The 16,300-nt window shown below is 40.2% G+C and overlaps 2 protein-coding genes and 1 long non-coding RNA gene across 7 annotated transcripts in view; 1 reads left to right on the top strand and 2 right to left on the bottom strand.

Moving 5' to 3' along the window:
* The window catches only part of dst (dystonin), a 197,924-nt gene extending 193,302 nt beyond the window's left edge, over positions 1–4,622 (bottom strand). For 2 of the 3 annotated variants that reach the window (XM_090213020.1, XM_090213022.1), the window contains exons 1-3: positions 3,731–4,084; positions 3,278–3,312; positions 2,563–2,751 (exon numbers count right to left, since the gene is read on the bottom strand). In XM_090213020.1, coding sequence (XP_090069146.1) covers positions 2,563–2,751; positions 3,278–3,312; positions 3,731–3,911 — 405 coding nt within the window. In that variant the 5' untranslated portion in view covers positions 3,912–4,084. Of the gene's footprint in view, positions 1–2,562; positions 2,752–3,277; positions 3,313–3,730 lie in introns of all 3 variants that reach the window. The other variant, XM_090213021.1, reaches the window with a different exon arrangement.
* Positions 4,555–16,283, top strand: znf451 (zinc finger protein 451). Of its 3 annotated transcripts, XM_021576457.3 has the most exons (14): positions 4,555–4,680; positions 5,247–5,306; positions 9,969–10,052; positions 10,539–10,652; positions 10,784–10,892; positions 11,088–11,238; positions 11,350–11,476; positions 12,079–12,238; positions 12,708–12,855; positions 13,096–14,606; positions 14,711–14,788; positions 15,205–15,279; positions 15,787–15,814; positions 16,019–16,283. In XM_021576457.3, exons 2-13 carry the CDS (start codon positions 5,256–5,258, stop codon positions 15,789–15,791), a joined length of 2,613 nt encoding a protein of 870 aa, XP_021432132.1. In that variant the 5' UTR covers positions 4,555–4,680; positions 5,247–5,255; the 3' UTR covers positions 15,792–15,814; positions 16,019–16,283. The 3 variants fall into 3 exon arrangements, with proteins under 3 accessions (XP_021432132.1, XP_021432130.1, XP_021432133.1); XM_021576455.3 differs by lacking the exon at positions 15,787–15,814; XM_021576458.3 differs by lacking the exons at positions 9,969–10,052; positions 15,787–15,814.
* LOC149974594 (uncharacterized) lies at positions 9,488–11,487 on the bottom strand. The gene is made up of 2 exons (XR_016489505.1): positions 10,519–11,487; positions 9,488–10,428 (listed from the first exon to the last, which is right to left on the bottom strand). It is a non-coding gene; the product is annotated as an uncharacterized LOC149974594 (long non-coding RNA).
* Positions 16,284–16,300: the final 17 nt, after the last annotated feature.

The following is a 16,300-nucleotide window of genomic DNA, read 5'->3' as shown; positions in this document are numbered from 1 at the left end:
TCAATGGTGAAAGCAATCATGCTTGAAATGGTGCAAACAATGCATGATATGACCTAAATATAATGATCAACTTTGTAGCCCTGACCGGGACTTGTGGTCCAGCGATTGTGAAGGCAACACCTTCACCGTTAAAGGGATAGTTCACCCATATCACAAAATAACATATTGGTTTTCTTAGTATGTAAACAGTGTATGGAGAAGGCATCCTAGGCTCTGGGTAAGTGCAATCCATGCTTTGGTTTTATATCCCTGGCAATGTTTAAAAATGCTAATGTTTTAGCATTTGTGGCACAAATCCCATTCAAGTCATAGGACCGATGTTAGCATTTTTCACGCATCTTGTCCAGACCATCTGAACGTATCTAAAATTAATTGTGAATCTTATCAAAGTCACTTATAGATGATTTGAACATGATGCGAGAAAAATGCTAATATCAGTCCCATCACTTGAATGCGATTTGTGCCACACTTGCTAAATGCTATATGAGATTTGTGCCACAAATGCAATCAGAAACACTACCAGCTAAACTAAAACAAAGCATGGACTGCTGTCATACATGGGTAAAGAAAGCAATATGGGTAGCCCCGACCAGGACTTGAACCTTGGTTCAGCGACTGTTAAGCCACACCTTGGGCATGGCATAGGGAAATAACATTTAAAAAATCTACTTCATATTCATCATCTCCAGCACCACACTGACTGTGTTTTGTTATAAAAAAGATAGCGGAAGATAAGTGTTTCCAATGACATCATCACTGTGCATCGTTTGATTTTAACCAATTATGAGTAAGCATTGTCTACATATGGCCTACTAATTGGTTTATGATGTAATTTATCTTCCTCTATCTTTTTTTATAGCAAAACATAGAAACGTGCAATTTTCACATATGTTGATGTTGGGTTGTGCTGGATATGATGAATATGAAGCAGAACATGTTTCAAATTTCCCCTTAACAGTTTAGGTGTTGGCTTAACAGTCGATGGACCAGGGTTCACGTCGGGGCTACCCCTGAATTCGCTACATGGTGTCAGAAGTGGGATGGTGGCCTTGAGGCCAGGCGTGTACACGTGAGGGACTTGGTATAGTGAAGCGTCCAGACATACTTTCCCTGAAGAAAGGGGGTAATGTATCGACCCTAACCCGACACCTAGCGACACCTGACTCAAACTGAATCATTCCGCTTCTATCTATCTATCTATCTATCTATCTATCTATCTATCTATCTATCTATCTATCTATCTATCTATCTATCTATCTATCTATCTATCTATCTATCTATTGCTACATTGCAGAGAAGAATCTAACTTCCGTGGGCATGGTGTACCGTTTGGCCGGAGCAAGGAGTTTGGGTAGACAGTCACCAGCAAACAGAATCTTACTCAATTTACTTTTTTATCCGTTAGGCTACAAGTCAACAGCAATGAATATTGGTAATACTTCCTGCTACAAGGCCACAGCATCCAGCATTATGTCAGAAATAAGACAAGAAAGATTGCATTCTCCATAGATGTTATGTTAGTTAGCCTAATATTTGCTTCATATTTTCTTGCCTGTGAATTTAAAAAGTCCCAAAGCAATTTAGAATTATACTTCTTAAAACCGTACATGGTAGGCCATTGCTACCATCTATAGTAAATTAAGAATCAAGATATTTCTTGAGAACTTGAGGGTACAAGAGAAAAGGATCCATCAGTAAATGTTCATGTTTACAGAAACCAAACATTATACATTTGGGACAAGTAACATTCAAATTGACATTGTTAATCTATTATAGGCCTATACTATTTTAAATTCTAGAGGTAATTGTAATGAATATTGGCCATTTGAAACAATGTAATCATAACACAAAGAGGTTTAGACATCTTAATGTCATGCATTTCAGTTGTAACTTGAGTCATGCATTTCAGTTGTAACTTGAGTCATGCATTTCAGTTGTAACTTGAGTAGTGCATCTCAGTTGTAACTTGAAAGTCCATACTGAGCAAGATTCATCCAGAATAAACATAGAAAATGTAGACACACCCAAAAGCACACATGTACCAACATTTTGTCTACATCCTGCTTTTCGACCCAGTAGAGTTTGGCATATGGTGAGGGTTATTAAGGATTGTAGCCTACAATGGAGATGATTGTTAATCTAAAATGTCGACAATAATTTGGTTGCATTATTATTATGGCATTGTACTAGGTTTGCTTGGTGCGTGTCTCAACATGCAAAATGACAACATGAGCAATATCAAGAAATTGCTGAACTTTCAAGGCTTCAACTTCAAATACCATCGCCAGGATGTGGTACGGAAGGTCAAACTATTGAAGGCTAACTGTTGCGTATAAAACATCCAATAATTGCATCGATGTTAATAGGGATTACGCGCGCATTTTATGTTGGTTACTTTAATAATTTAAGGACCCATATCATCGCTGTAGCATGTATTTGTTAATTGAAAAATATAAAATAAATTGGCGTACTGATAATTGACCAAGGCAGATTTAATTTATAATGCATACCCTGAATGACAATGACTGGCATTAGGCTATAATTACGCAAGAATATACCTACGGGTTTGCGTGTTGGGGTGACTTGTACTGAGTGATAGAAGTCTGGAAGGACTCTTTTCTTCACTTTTCGTTTCCTCACAGTTGTGGACGAGTCACTCTGATGATCACTCTGGGGAATTTCGACAAGAGGCTTTTCCTCTGCCACTCGAGCGCGTGCCCTCCTGGCATGGCGCGGACTGTGCCTGAAACCCTGTAAAAACATGGAACATCATGTCCAAAAAGGAGAGAGAAAAAGATGCCGAAATTGTTAAATATGCTTGAGACATTTAACTAGTTGAATGATCAATGTATTATTATGGATCACACTAACAATATTGTCATTAATGGATGGAACTTTGGTTTTGGATTGCCATAAATCTAATAAATTAATTGTGTAATTAAGTGGTTTTTAATGTTCAATTTGTAATCGCCTATGTTGGCATATTTTGTCACATAAATTGGCACATAAGTTTTCATTAAAATTTGGATTTTTTTTCTCCAGAATAGTCAAGCTGCATAAAGTGCAGAATCATTCACATTATTTATTGATCACACATGCGCAATGCGCATAACACAGTCCTAACAATAGCGCACCAACACAACTCCCAAAAGTATACAGTAAAGTATAATAAAAGTAACACAGAGCAGCATATAGTTGTACTTCCTTCACAATCTTGTATTTGAAAGAAGACATTGGCTACTTACTGACCTTGACCGAAGTAAAAACGAATGATTACCTCTGATCGAAAATGATGCGTCCTGAGACCAGCTTCTAGGACAAATGAAAAGATGTTTAACTCACTCGGATACTTTCAAACACATCACATAAGCACATGGCTACATTTAGGCTATCGTAATGACATCATAGACTACCATTAGACAAATTAAGACTGTGAATAAAGTGGAAAATATACATTTGGACACTGATAGTAATATATGATTTCACCCTCAAGGCCATGCACATAGCAGTGAGTCTACACTAAACTGTAGCCAATGCTATGTTTATCTGCTGAAAATAATGGCGATTCAAGTGTGTCAAGTAGCTTAAAATAGCACAGGATACACTTTAGGCTATATCCTATTTAACAGGTAATCGTGTGAAAATGCTTGAACATATTGCAGACATGCCACGCATTTGGTTTGGTGGATTAGCCGCACTGCTTGAAGATGCTGACGACGCCTCTACTCACCGCGACTCCTTGAGCGCCCTGAAAGCACAGATTTTATGGGATGTTTCCCGTTACGAAGCCTCCGATGCCAGCAACAGAAAAAAAGAATTGTTGCAATAGTTCCAAGCAATAGCAGCAATAATAGCAAAACAACTTGAATACTATACGGTCTCAATAAGACCAAAAACGCTGCAGCAATCATTATAAAACGCGATGTAGGGCAGCGCCTCCTGCGCACAGACAACCGGCTCTGGGCTTGCTGCCCTATATACTGAAAGCGAAGGTAATATTATTGACAGGATATAGTGAACGTCTCATTGCAGCCCGAAACATAGGCTAGACTACAGACTATCCTTCAGTTCTATTGATTTCAATAATGTAAGGCAACAACCCATGACTCAGCAGAATAGCTTTTTTTTTTTTTTACTCATGCAAGGGGAGTGAGCATCGGCATCCGAGCTCCGCACAGCAAAGATGGTCTGAGTATCACGATCAGTCTCTATCATCAACCTGGTCTCTGATATATGATAAATTAAAACAGTGTAGTATTAAATATGCTAGGCTATTTATAGGCTAAGGCTAAACTATAATAACACAGGCCTAATTGTCATGAAATGACTCTGCTTAATAGAGATTTGTTAGTAGGCCCATGCCAAGCTAGGCTCAAGCACAGATGAAAGGGTTTTGACATAACAATTATGTCAAAATTAAGCTTTATCGGTTTCCTGGATTAAATGCGTCTGACTCCAAAGTAAAATGTGATTCCCCCCCCCCCCCCCCCCCCCAGAAAAATAACTGCCTTTATAATTCATGAATTAATTAATGTCGACACGACAGTTTTATGTTTTCCCCCCAATGCGACAGCAGCACTGCGAAACTAAGTGGCTCCGCCGTGCGCTTTTCCTTAGAACTCCAAGTCCCAGCAACACCCGCAGAAAATCAACATCCCTTTTGCACGAAAACGTTTCTTGGTGAGTGTCCGCTTGTGCTTAAATTTACTTTAACGATAATTATGTAGTTATCAAACTACTTGGGTGGCTAAATGGTTTTACCTAATAAATACGTTTATAATGTCTGCAAAGTATAGACTGCTTGTTGTGCACGGTGACCTGCTAACTATCGTTAGCTAGCTAGCTAGCTAGACCAAGGAAGCTGCCTCGTTCTTGTGTTTTCTTCGACAATGTTTCAACTAGTTTAGCTAGCTAACTAGTCAGCAAAAGTGTTGAATTGGAGCAGTTATTCACACTAGTGCTAGCAGGGGTTATAGCTAGCTAGCTAGTGTTGAACACGCGTGATGGCAAATTGGAGAACGCTTGCATGAAAACAAACAATTTGTGACATTGTAATTGTAGTTAGCTATCATTGTTTTAGATTTGAGCTATTATCATTGTAACAATGTACTTATTGGTCATCATTGCCCTGCCAGACATACTGACAGCTGGATGAGGATAATGATGTTGACAAAGTTTAGTTGATTATCAGTGGGATTCGATTTGGATGAGTTATCTGTTTTATTATGTCGTTTTTTTTACTCCAGATAAAATCAATGTCCACCCCGACTGGAGCAGAAGATGAAGATGAGGTGGAGTTTGTGTCAGTAAGTGATTTGTCATTTGCAGAAACAAAGGTTCAAAGGTTTCTCTACTATGTTGTCATTGCGTCGTTCCATGTAATTTCAGCAAGCCATGACACCCACCATCATCATATATTGTTCTGAAATCGTTTCTGTAGTTAGAAACAGATAAGATTAGCTGGCATTCCTGCAACATTCTTTTGTTGAAATATAATCTCTGAGAAATTAAGTTTATTGATTGCACCCACATTGGCTATTTTTTATTTATAGGATTCATATCATATTTAATACAAATAGTACCTCAAATCTGATTTGTACCAAATGTTTTTTTCTTAAGTAAGACCCCCACGCCAGTCCCAACACAGTGCTTTCAGAAAGTATTCACACCCCATGACTTTTTACACCTTTTGTTGTTATAGCCGGAATTTAAAATCCTTTTAGATGTAAAGTCCCCTGTTTAGGTGACTTGCATGGTTCTGGTACTGGTTCTGACCAACATTTTTGCATAGAAATCAATCTGTGGACACCATAGATCGAAATGGCTTGCATTTAGAGGTAGGCCTGATTCTCATGGATACAGGGTGAATGTCTCTTCTGCCTGTGTGAAATCTGACACCACATTAAGCTGGAATGTCCCTCCTTCCATTTCATTCGCTCTTCCGACTGTCCATCAAGCCCTGGCTGAACCCAAGTCACAACCACTAACAATGCATATGCCTGGAATCCTTACATCGTAGCAGCAGGATAGTGGTTTTGTTGCCATAGCACATTCCGAGATAGATTCGTAGATTTTACACAAAAAACACTTTCTGTTTATCATTGACGGAGAGACGTTCACAGCGGTTGGGGCAAACATTTTGATCAAGAGATCTTGAGAAAATATGAACCTTTTCTCTAACTCTAAATATACAAATATGTATTTTACAGTTAGAAGGAAGGTGAATTCTTATAGTTAGTCATTTTATAAATGTATTCTACTATATTTAGACATAATGTAATTTCAATCTTATTGAAACAGTTTTGGGGGATTTTTTTATCATTTTTATACTGTGTACTTGAGCTTGTGTTCTCAAGTCACTACACCTCAGCAATTTATAACTATTTTTACATTAAAGGTGTTTTTTGGCCCTCCCATAATTAAGTTACTTTTGGGAATTACATAGATTACATTTTCGATTAAATGTACTTATATTTAAGATTTTAAAATCGATTCAATTTATAATTTTTGTCATGGCCTACACACTACCCCATAATGTCAAAAAACATTATTCCACTTTGACATTTTTACAAATTAATAAAAAATGAAAAGCTGGAATGTCTTGAGTCAATAAGTATTCAACCCCTTTGTTATGGCATGTCTACAGTACATAAGTTCAGGAGTAAACATTTGCTAAACAAGTTGCATGGACTCACTCTGTGCAATAATAGTATTTCACGTGTTTTTAAAAGAAATACCTAATCTCTGCACCCCACACATACAATTATAGTGCCTTCGGAAAGTATTCAGACCCCTTGACCTTTTCCACATTTTGTTACGTTACAGCCTTATTCTAAAATTGATTAAATAAATGTTTTCCTCGGCAATCTACACACACTACCCCATAATGACAAAGCGAAAGCAGAAATACCTTATTTACATAAGTATTCAGACCCTTTGCTATGAGACTCGACATTGAGCTCTGGTGCATCCAGTTTCCATGGATCCATTTCTACAACTTGATTTGAGTCAACCTGTGGTAAGTTCAATGGACATGGTTTGGAAAGGACAAGAATCCGATGGTCACTCTGACAGAGCTCTAGAATTATTCTGTGGAGGTGTGAGAAACTTCCAGAAGGACAACCATCTCTGCAGCACTCCTCCAATCAGGCCTTTATGATAGAGTGACCAGGCGGAAGCCACTCCTTAGTAGAAGGCATATGACAGCCCGCTTGGAGTTTGCCAAACGGCACCGAAAGACTCTGGTCTGATGAAACCAAGATTGAACTCTGGCCTGAATGCCAAGCGTCACATCTGGAGGAAAACTGGCACCATCCCTATGGTGAAGCATGGTGGTGGCAGCATCATGCTGTGGGGATGTTTTTCAGTGGCAGGGACTGAAAACTAGTCAGGATCGAGGGAAAGATGAACGGAGCAAAGTACAGAGAGATCCTTGATTAAATCCTGCTCCAGAGCACTCAGGACCTCAGACTGGGGTGAAGGTTCACCTTCCAACAGGACAATGACCCTAAGCACACAGCCAAGATAATGCAAGAGTGGCTTTGGGACAGTCTCTGAATGTCCTTGAGTGGCCCAGCCAGAGCCTGGACTTGGAACGTGATCGGACATCTCTGGAGAGACCTGCAAATAACTGTACAGCAATTCTACCCATCCAACCTGACAGAGCTTGAGAGAATCTGCAGAGAAGAATGGGAAAAACTCACCAAAAACAGGTGTGCCAAGCTTGTAGCGTCATACTTTAGACTCAAGGCTGCAATCGCTGCCACAGGTTCTTCAACAAAGTACTGAGTAAAGGGTCTGAACTTATGTAAATGTGATATTTAAAAAAAATGTAAATATAAATTAGCAAAATGCTCTAAACCTATTTTTGTTTTGTCATTATGGGGTATTGGTCATAGGTTGATTATATTGAGGGGAAAAACAACAATGTTAGAATAAGGCTGTAACGTAACAAAAGATGTACAAAGTCAAGGGGTCTGAATACTTTCCGAAGGCACTGTATGTGTAAGGTCCTTCAGCTGAGCAGTGAATTTGGAACACATATTCAACCACAAAAAACAGGGAGGTTTTCCAATGCCTTGCAAAGAAGGGCACCTATTGGTAGATGGGTAGAAATATATCCCTTTGAGCATGGTGAAGTTATTAGTTGCACTTTGGATGGTGTATCGATACACCCAGTCACTACAAAGATACAGGCGTCCTTCCTAACTCTTGCCGGAGAGGAAGGAAACCGCTCAGGGATTTCACTACTAGGCCAATGGTGACTTTAAAACAGTTACAGAGTTTAAGGGCTGTTATAGGAGAACTGAAGATGGCTCAACAACTTTGTAATTACTCTGCAATACTAACCTAATTGACAGAGTGAAACGAAGGAAGCTTGTACAAAATGAAAAATATTCTCCATATTTTCAAACATAGCGGTTGCTGCATCATGTTATGGGTATGCTTGTAATCGTTATAGATTGGGGAGTTTTTCAGGATAAAAAAAATAAACGGAATGGGCTAAGCACAGGCAAAATCCTACAGGAAAATATGGTTGTCTGCTTTCCATCAGACACTGGGAGATGAATTTGCCTTTCAGCAGGACATTAACCTAAAACAGAAGACCAAATCTACGCTGGAGTTGCTTACCAAGAAGATAATGATTGAAGAATTTTGAAAATAATAATGGGCAAATGTTGCACAATACAGATGCACAAAGCTCTTAGAGACTTACACGCTGTAATCACTGCCAAAGGAGATTCTAACATTTATTGATACTTATCTAATCAATATATATTTGTTTTATTTTTCATAAATGTTTAACAAATGTTGGAATTTTTGTTCCACTTTGACATTAGAGTATTGTGTTTGACAACTGACAAATCCATTTTAGTCTCACTTCGTAACAACAAAATGTGGAAAAGTTTAGGGGTGTGAATACTATTTGAAGTCACTGTACAGTATCAGTTCTTTATCTGACAAGTAGTATATTGTTTCTTCATCCTATGTAATGTATTTTCAGTAAAAAAAAAAAAAATTTAAATCCTGTGCAGAGAAATTAGTAGTTGAAGTCGTTCAGTTTAGGTTCCAATCTACATCCTAATATAGATGATGCCGTTCCTGCTATTAGGTGATAATAGTTTCTTAATTTTTTTATTATTTTTTAACCCCCCCTCCCACCCTCAATGTTAAAGGGATAGTTCACCCAATTTACAAAATGACATTGGTTGACAGGACACGACAGTTCACCTGACACAAGACTGAATCCAAAAATGACACGGTTGATTTTATGTGCATTTGACATGTATTGTAGTATTTGCCGATAGCCGTGTTCCGTGGCAAATTTTCTTTCCAATAGACAAACAGGCTCATTCTGTTCAGAACAACCCAGGGTATGACGCCATGTCATCTAGTAAATGTACATCAAACATAGTGATCATAAACGTTGACACTGTATATGACAAGTTTTGTATGGAAATGTAAAGTGCACTTTTGGAGTCATGGGTGTTTGGCTTGCTTGTATGACATCAACGTGTTATTTATTATAATCCTCAGTCTCATCTTTCAAAATACATTGAGTCCTTTTAATTTACAGCATTTTCCTCACTCAGACAAGAAAAAATGGAGGAGGGATGGGGGCAACTTCTTGTCGCATATGAAGTGCAGAGCCTGAGCTCTGACGTAATTTATAGCATGTTACTTTACAGCAACTGTGTTCCAATTTAGGTGCTCATCAGTTTCCAAATCTGCCATTTTCAACCTTTTATAAGGGTACAAGTGTAAAAGGCTACACATTTTCATCCTATGCATTAGTTGAATTGAAATTGACCCAAACGTGGATGTTTGAGTCAGATTAGGTCATCTACTACAGTTCCCATATTGTTAAAAAACTATTCCGTGTTCTTCTACAAAATTCAGACAGTGTCTAAGTGAGTCAACAGTTTATTTAAAAACAGTGTCTCATCCATTTAACTATTTTGTTTCAGGAGGCTCCACTCAGACCTGTACTGGAGTGTATTGATTTACTGAGTGAGGGCGAAGACGATGACAGTTTACCCATGGCAGAGACAGTGAGTGTGTCAAGTGAAAGATAATAAATTCAATCCAAACTGTAATGACATATGGAAAGGTTAGTGGAAGACCGGGTTCGACCCCGGGCTGTGTCACAGGTCCCAGGCTGGCCTTTAGGGAAGGGTTTGGCCGGCCGCGATTTCCTTGTCCCTTCGCACTCTAGCGACTCCTTGTGGTGGGCCGGGCGCCTGCAAGCCGGCTTCGGTCGCCAGCTGCACGGTGTTCCCCCGACACATTGGTGCAGCTGGCTTCCGGGTTAAGCGAGCAGTGTGTCAAAAAGCAGTGTGGCTTGGCAGGGTCGTGTTTCGGAGGATGCATGGCTCTCGACCTTCGCCTCTCCTGAGTCCGTAGTGGAGTTACAGCGATGAGCCAAGACTGTAACAACCAATTAGATATCACGAAAATGGGGTAAAAGTACCACAAAAAAGAAATGTAAATGTTATGTAAGTAGTATATAATGTTCACCTTTATTTTTTATTGTGAAGATTGAAGATGAGATTGAGCGACAGAAGGCTCAGGTCACCTCCACTTTGGACAGACTGGCTCAGCAAGTCTCTGTGGAGAGAAAGGAAAGAGAAGAGAAGTGTAAAGCCTTCAAGGTAAGGACACTTCAAGTTGGTATGATCATCTTATTAACCATTTGAAGCTTGTTCTGCACTTGTCTTTTGTGGGTGCTATAATGTCTGCACGGTTCTTCATTTTGGTCCTGTCTCTGCTCGCATTATTTCAGGAGAAGCAAATCTCACAAAAGGCTCATGGGCGGCAGGAACTGGCATTTAGTCCCAATGGACATGCATATGATGCCAAGCGCTGTGTGGATATGTGGTTAAAGATGCCAGGTAATGTCTCTTTTGTACTAGAGTTCTGGACCCGTATTCATGAAATGTCTCGGCGTAGGAATGCTGATCTAGGATCTAAAGTGATCAGCATAGTTACTCCGAGACATTTAATGAACGGTCCCAACTAGCACACAGAAAGTTTAACTTAATTTGTTAGAAAAGCAGCATCTCAGTCTTGCCATTGTCTGTTCTCAGGTGTGAAACCTGGTATCATCAATACTGGAGCTAGCTGGAGACGCAGACAGGTCCCCTTTCCTACCAGTAGCTCATCTACACATACCTGTCCAGTGATCAACTGTGGTCGGGTTTATGACAACGTGCCTCTCCTGGAAGGTCACTTGAAAAGGTTAGATAATATATGAGATTTATATTTCTGTGACAATTATACATAAAAACAACCAACTTTTATTTTAGCCATGAGTTGCCTTGAGAAATACTTATTTCTTTGTGTTTGCAGGTTTGACCACTCTCCTTGTGATCCGACCATCTACCTGAAAGGAAGCCCAACTGAGCTGTTTGCTTGCGTTGCCTGTGGTCTGCATTTTGAAACCAAAGAGGCTTGGAGGGTGCATCAGCAGTCAATGGTTGGTTGTGCCTGTAAAATCAACCGCTGTTAGAAGATGACAGCACTTTCAATTGTGTTCAGTCACATGTCATTCAAATGTGCTCTATGCAAGAATTCTACCTGTCTTTATTCCTAACCTAAAGGAATCAAGTACCATGAGGAGAAAAAGGACATTTCTGAATGCCGTTTCAAACTATAAAGTAGCTTTTTACCTGCAAGTAGTCCGTCCGACCGACCACCTTTACACAGTAGTCTTCCTGTTTTAAAATTGGAGGTTAAAAACGTAAACAATGTAACAATACTTTACATTCCTGCAACAGCTTTTGTTATTGGATGGAGGGAACTGGATGTCCATCTCTACCAAAGCAGTAGAGAGCAGCATTTAGCTGTGATATACACTTGGTGGCACTAAATACCAATGAGGAAGATCAATTATTTTGGGGGTAGTTGCCATACCTCAAGATATCTCAAGATATCTCAAGATTTAAAAAATATGAAATGAAAATGAATACTTTAATATTCTTGTTTAAGTCTTCAACCACAGATAATGCATACACATTTCAATCCAGCTAAAAAAAAGTATTGACTTTCATTGTGTGGGGAAATTGTTATTTTGTTTAGCTGTCCTCCTCGCCTAATGAAGACCATGACCACAGTCAGACCTGCCAGTCCATCGTCTGCTTCGCCTGCCCTGTCTGCTACTTCCTGTTCTACACCAGGGACGAGTGCCTCCATCACATGGCGGCCAAAAACCACTTCTCTCAGTCCATCATCATGAGTGGTAAGCCTTGCCTCTCCCACTCTTAAGTATAATCAATCATGTAACATGATCTGCATCAACACTAAATATTCCACTCATGAAAATTGGATTTAGGCGGAAAGACAAAAGATAAACGGCATATGGACTCTCTTTATGCTGTTATTGGCATTACTAGTTATTTTATTTTTTATTTTACCTTTTATTTAACTAGGCAAGTCAGTTAAGAACAGATTCTTATTTTCATTGACGGCCTAGGAACTGTGGGTTAACTGCCTGTTCAGGGGCAGAACGACAGATTTGTACCTTGTCAGCTCGGGGATTTGAACTGGCAACCTTCCGGTTATTAGTCCAACGCTCTAATCTGCATGTAGAGCAAATAGGTTGTGCAAATGAATAGTGCTTGGACGGGATAACTTAACCAAATACACTGCTATTAATTTGCTCTATTGAAACATGTAACCAGCTATTTTGTTCTCTTTCTGAACAAAAGAAACTACAGGGACAGCATTGCCAGTTCCCATCCCTCGATATGCGAAGAATCGTCTTACTGCTTTATGTAAGGAGGTTATATTCAGCGTGAGATGTACAACATGCCGAAAGGGGCTTAACTCACACATGGAAGCACAGGCCCACTTCAAGTAAGTTTATATCTGTATGTGTTTGTGTACTTTTGAACTCTATGGCGTTAGTGTACATGCAATTACATGGTTGTTACATAGGCAGGTATAATTGCAGTGTAGGTACAAATTGTTCATAAACAGTTTGTCTGTGTATTAGAAAATAAATCAATAACAGACATACATATTCAACATCTCACTTCCTTCATATGGATAAATCATCTTATTTGTCATTTTGTTAATGTTATTCTTCTCCCTCAGTGTGCAGTGCAGAGAGGGCAGTGCCAGGGCTGAGGCAGTGAAAACAGTGGTGCAGGTTATGAAACAACTGCAGGTGCTGGGCCAGTGCTCTGTGTGTTGCAAACTGTTCCTCACCCAAGGTCAAGTTGACAGGCACAAAGAATTGAGTCGGCACATTACTGAGGTCAACAGCACCATGGAAAGGGCGATTCTGCACTACAGCAATTTCTATGAAATCCAACACGCCAAGAGGGCTGCGGTTGCCCCATCACAGAAGAGGGACAAGGAGAGAGGTGATTCTGTTGGATACCCAGCCAAGCGCCAGAGACGCGGGGGAACTTTGAATGGCAGTGCTGGGCCCTCAACGAGTGTCTCGATAGTGGCATGGTTCTGTGAATGTGGCCAGCGCTTTTCAGAGGAGGCCATGGCAAGCAAGCACCTTTTAACTGCCAATCAGATATTCCATCAATGTGGTGTGTGTGGAAAGCGTATGGATGAGTCGTCCATCACTCGCCTGCACATGAGCCGCTTTCATGGCGGCGCCCACCTCTCAAACTTCCTATTCCACTGCCGGCTGTGCAAGGTGGACATGCCACGTCACGAGGACATCCTGTTGCATGTGTCAGAGACCCACAGTGGACACACTTACTTCAGGGAAAGAGAGGTATCAGACGAGGAGCCTGCTCCCATCTCCTATTCCAAACCCTCCACCAGTGGCAGACCCAGCGCTCCCACTGAGCCCAGGGCTAGAACTACAACTCCCACATGTCTCCCCAAACAGGACGAGAGGTGGCTGTGCAGAATGTGTGAGGACATCTTTGACTCGGAGCGAGCCGTGCACAAGCACTGCAGAGATGTGAGAAACCACAGTTTCCAGAGGTTTGCCTGTGGCCACTGCCCACAGAAGTTCTTCAAGGAGGACACATTACGCAGGCACTGTGTGAACGAGCACAGCAACCAAATAGTGACACGCTACTTCTGCGGGCTCTGTGACAGCATGCAGTATGACACCGAGGGGGAGTTCCAGGAGCACTATAGAAGCCTGCACAGTAAGGACTACTACCTCATGGATGTGCCTGGGGTTGATAGACCCACTGAGGTCGAAAACTACAACTCCAGTCATCTGGCAACAACCAGTGAATGTCTGTGTCCATGCATGTCGTCAGAAAAGGCAGAAGACGAAAGGAAGGCTACTTTCACACGATGCATAAAGCTGCTGTCCAGTGAAGACAAATGCAGCTTTGTATGCGCACCATGCGACGTCAAGGTAGCCTCCTTTGCTCAGATTAAGACTCATGTCCACTCTCAACACGAAGCCTTGGGGCTAGAGAAGACCTTTGACGTGGTGTGTGGATCCTGTCAGAAGAGTCATAACGACGTGCCCAGTTTCCATAACCACTACCACTCCCAGCACTGCTTTCTGGAGCCTTGCTCCAGCTCTAGAGATGGAGGTGAGAGTCGTACGGAGAAGGCAGCAGCTTCCTCCGCTGTTAAGACACTGGCTGCTGTGGAGATTAAACCGGAAGTGAATGGCAAGTCTGCTTTGAGTTTGGACTGTGTTCCGTGATTCATTTCCACTGCACTGACCTTCCTGGTCTTAGAAAACTGATTTGATTCATACTTTTTTATTTAATAGTGGAGGAGTTTGAAGATATGAAACATGCCATCGCTGTGAACTTGGATGAGGTCAGAGATGACACTGAACCCCATGGAGGTGATTATTTTTTGTTTGCTGATCTGTTCAGTGATTTGGTGAATGACATCAACCATAGAAATGATATAGCTGCAGCTATGCTAGCGGTTAAGAGCGTTGGGCCAGTAACCGAAAGCTTGTTGGTTTGAATACCTGAGCTGACTAGCTGAAAAATCTGTTGATGTACCCTTGAGCAAGGCACTTAACTAACCCTAATTGCTCCTTTATGTCGCTCTGGATAAGAGCGTCTGCTAAATAACTCAAATGTAAAATAGCTATAGAAGGTTTCTTGTATTTTGGTCTGTTCAGTGATTTGGTGAATGACATCTACCATAGATATTAAATAGCTATAGAAGGTTTCTTAGAAATGTTTCCTAAAGTGCTGTTTTTTTTCCAACTGAGATTCTCTTTTTTTGTCCATTTCCATTGTGTTTCAGATGAATCTGAGGAGATGAAGCGTGCCTTGGCTTTAAGTGCAGAAGAAGCAAGAGAGCCAACTGACTTTGATATTGGTGTGTAAACACCTTTACTTATCTTTGTTTATTTGAGGACCTTTTCAGCAGTTACATTTTAGTTTACACGTTAGAGTTGGGAGATTTTTAGGTTAGACCTCTTCTACGATATGCTAATCCAAATATCACGATATGCGATAATTGTTTTGCGCCGGGAATGACTAAGTAATTCCAGACTGTGCAATTTTTGTGCTTTAAAAAAAATGGTATTGGTCACATTCTCATTAAATAATCTTTGTGTGGCAAAAAAATAAGGCTTAGTTCATTCATATGGACTTCATTTTCAACATATTGATAGAGCCTAACTGGTAAAACTGCACAGTTTTGATTTGTAAAGTTCAAATACAGTATCGTCTTGCACTTCACGATATTCGATTTAATCCCCGTTGCATATTGCCTTATTTGAATGGCCAGAAAGGTTCTGAAGAGTTTTGAAGCAGTTGCCCAATCTGGTCATGTAGATGTAGCATAATAAAAACAAGATGATACCTCTCTTTTTTTAACCAGCGTGACATGCTTGAAGAATAACCTTAGTGTGAGTATGTCTAATCAAATCATAGTGACGTTTAATGCACACTGGGATATTCAGATAGTTGGTGTAGAGAACAACATGAACACTTTTTGAATGGTTTTGAGATGGTAGTCTCGTGTGTTTTTGAGACAGTTATATTTCTTATTTAGGTTGACATTATATTGATTTTTTTTCTTCCTGTTGTTCCCCCCCAATTTATCTTCACAGAGATGGAGGAAGCTCTCAAAAGAAGCCTTCTTGAATACTGATCAGCAAATGTTACTTTCTGGTAGCCTGTCATTTATTTAGATGTGTAACATATCAGCTACTTTCAAAATCGTTACACTTTACGACACCCTTATACCGATGTGATTACACAGTAATAACTGTAGTAACATATGAACTGTAAAGATTATGTTGAGGCATACCGTGTATGCATCTTTATCACATGTTCAGAGCTTTTTTTTTTTTTTTAATAAAGATGTTAAGTATTTTCCTTGTCTCTTTCTT

Source organism: Oncorhynchus mykiss, chromosome 20 (assembly GCF_057628025.1).
Source record: "Oncorhynchus mykiss isolate SJ-2025 chromosome 20, ASM5762802v1, whole genome shotgun sequence".
NCBI lineage: Eukaryota > Metazoa > Chordata > Actinopteri > Salmoniformes > Salmonidae > Oncorhynchus > Oncorhynchus mykiss.
The sequence above is the reverse complement of the archived record's forward strand: the minus strand, read 5'-3'. Positions and strand labels throughout refer to the sequence as shown.

What these genes read in the sequence shown, in the direction of transcription:
- znf451 (XM_021576455.3), top strand. Translation starts at nt 5,256, where the DNA reads ATGTCCACCCCGACTGGAGCAGAAGATGAAGATGAGGTGGAGTTTGTG. An exon ending in GGGTGCATCAGCAGTCAATG is followed by an intron (nt 11,477 to 12,078) that starts GTTGGTTGTGCC and finishes TATTTTGTTTAG; the next exon opens with CTGTCCTCCTCGCCTAATGA. An exon ending in GATTAAACCGGAAGTGAATG is followed by an intron (nt 14,607 to 14,710) that starts GCAAGTCTGCTT and finishes TTTATTTAATAG; the next exon opens with TGGAGGAGTTTGAAGATATG.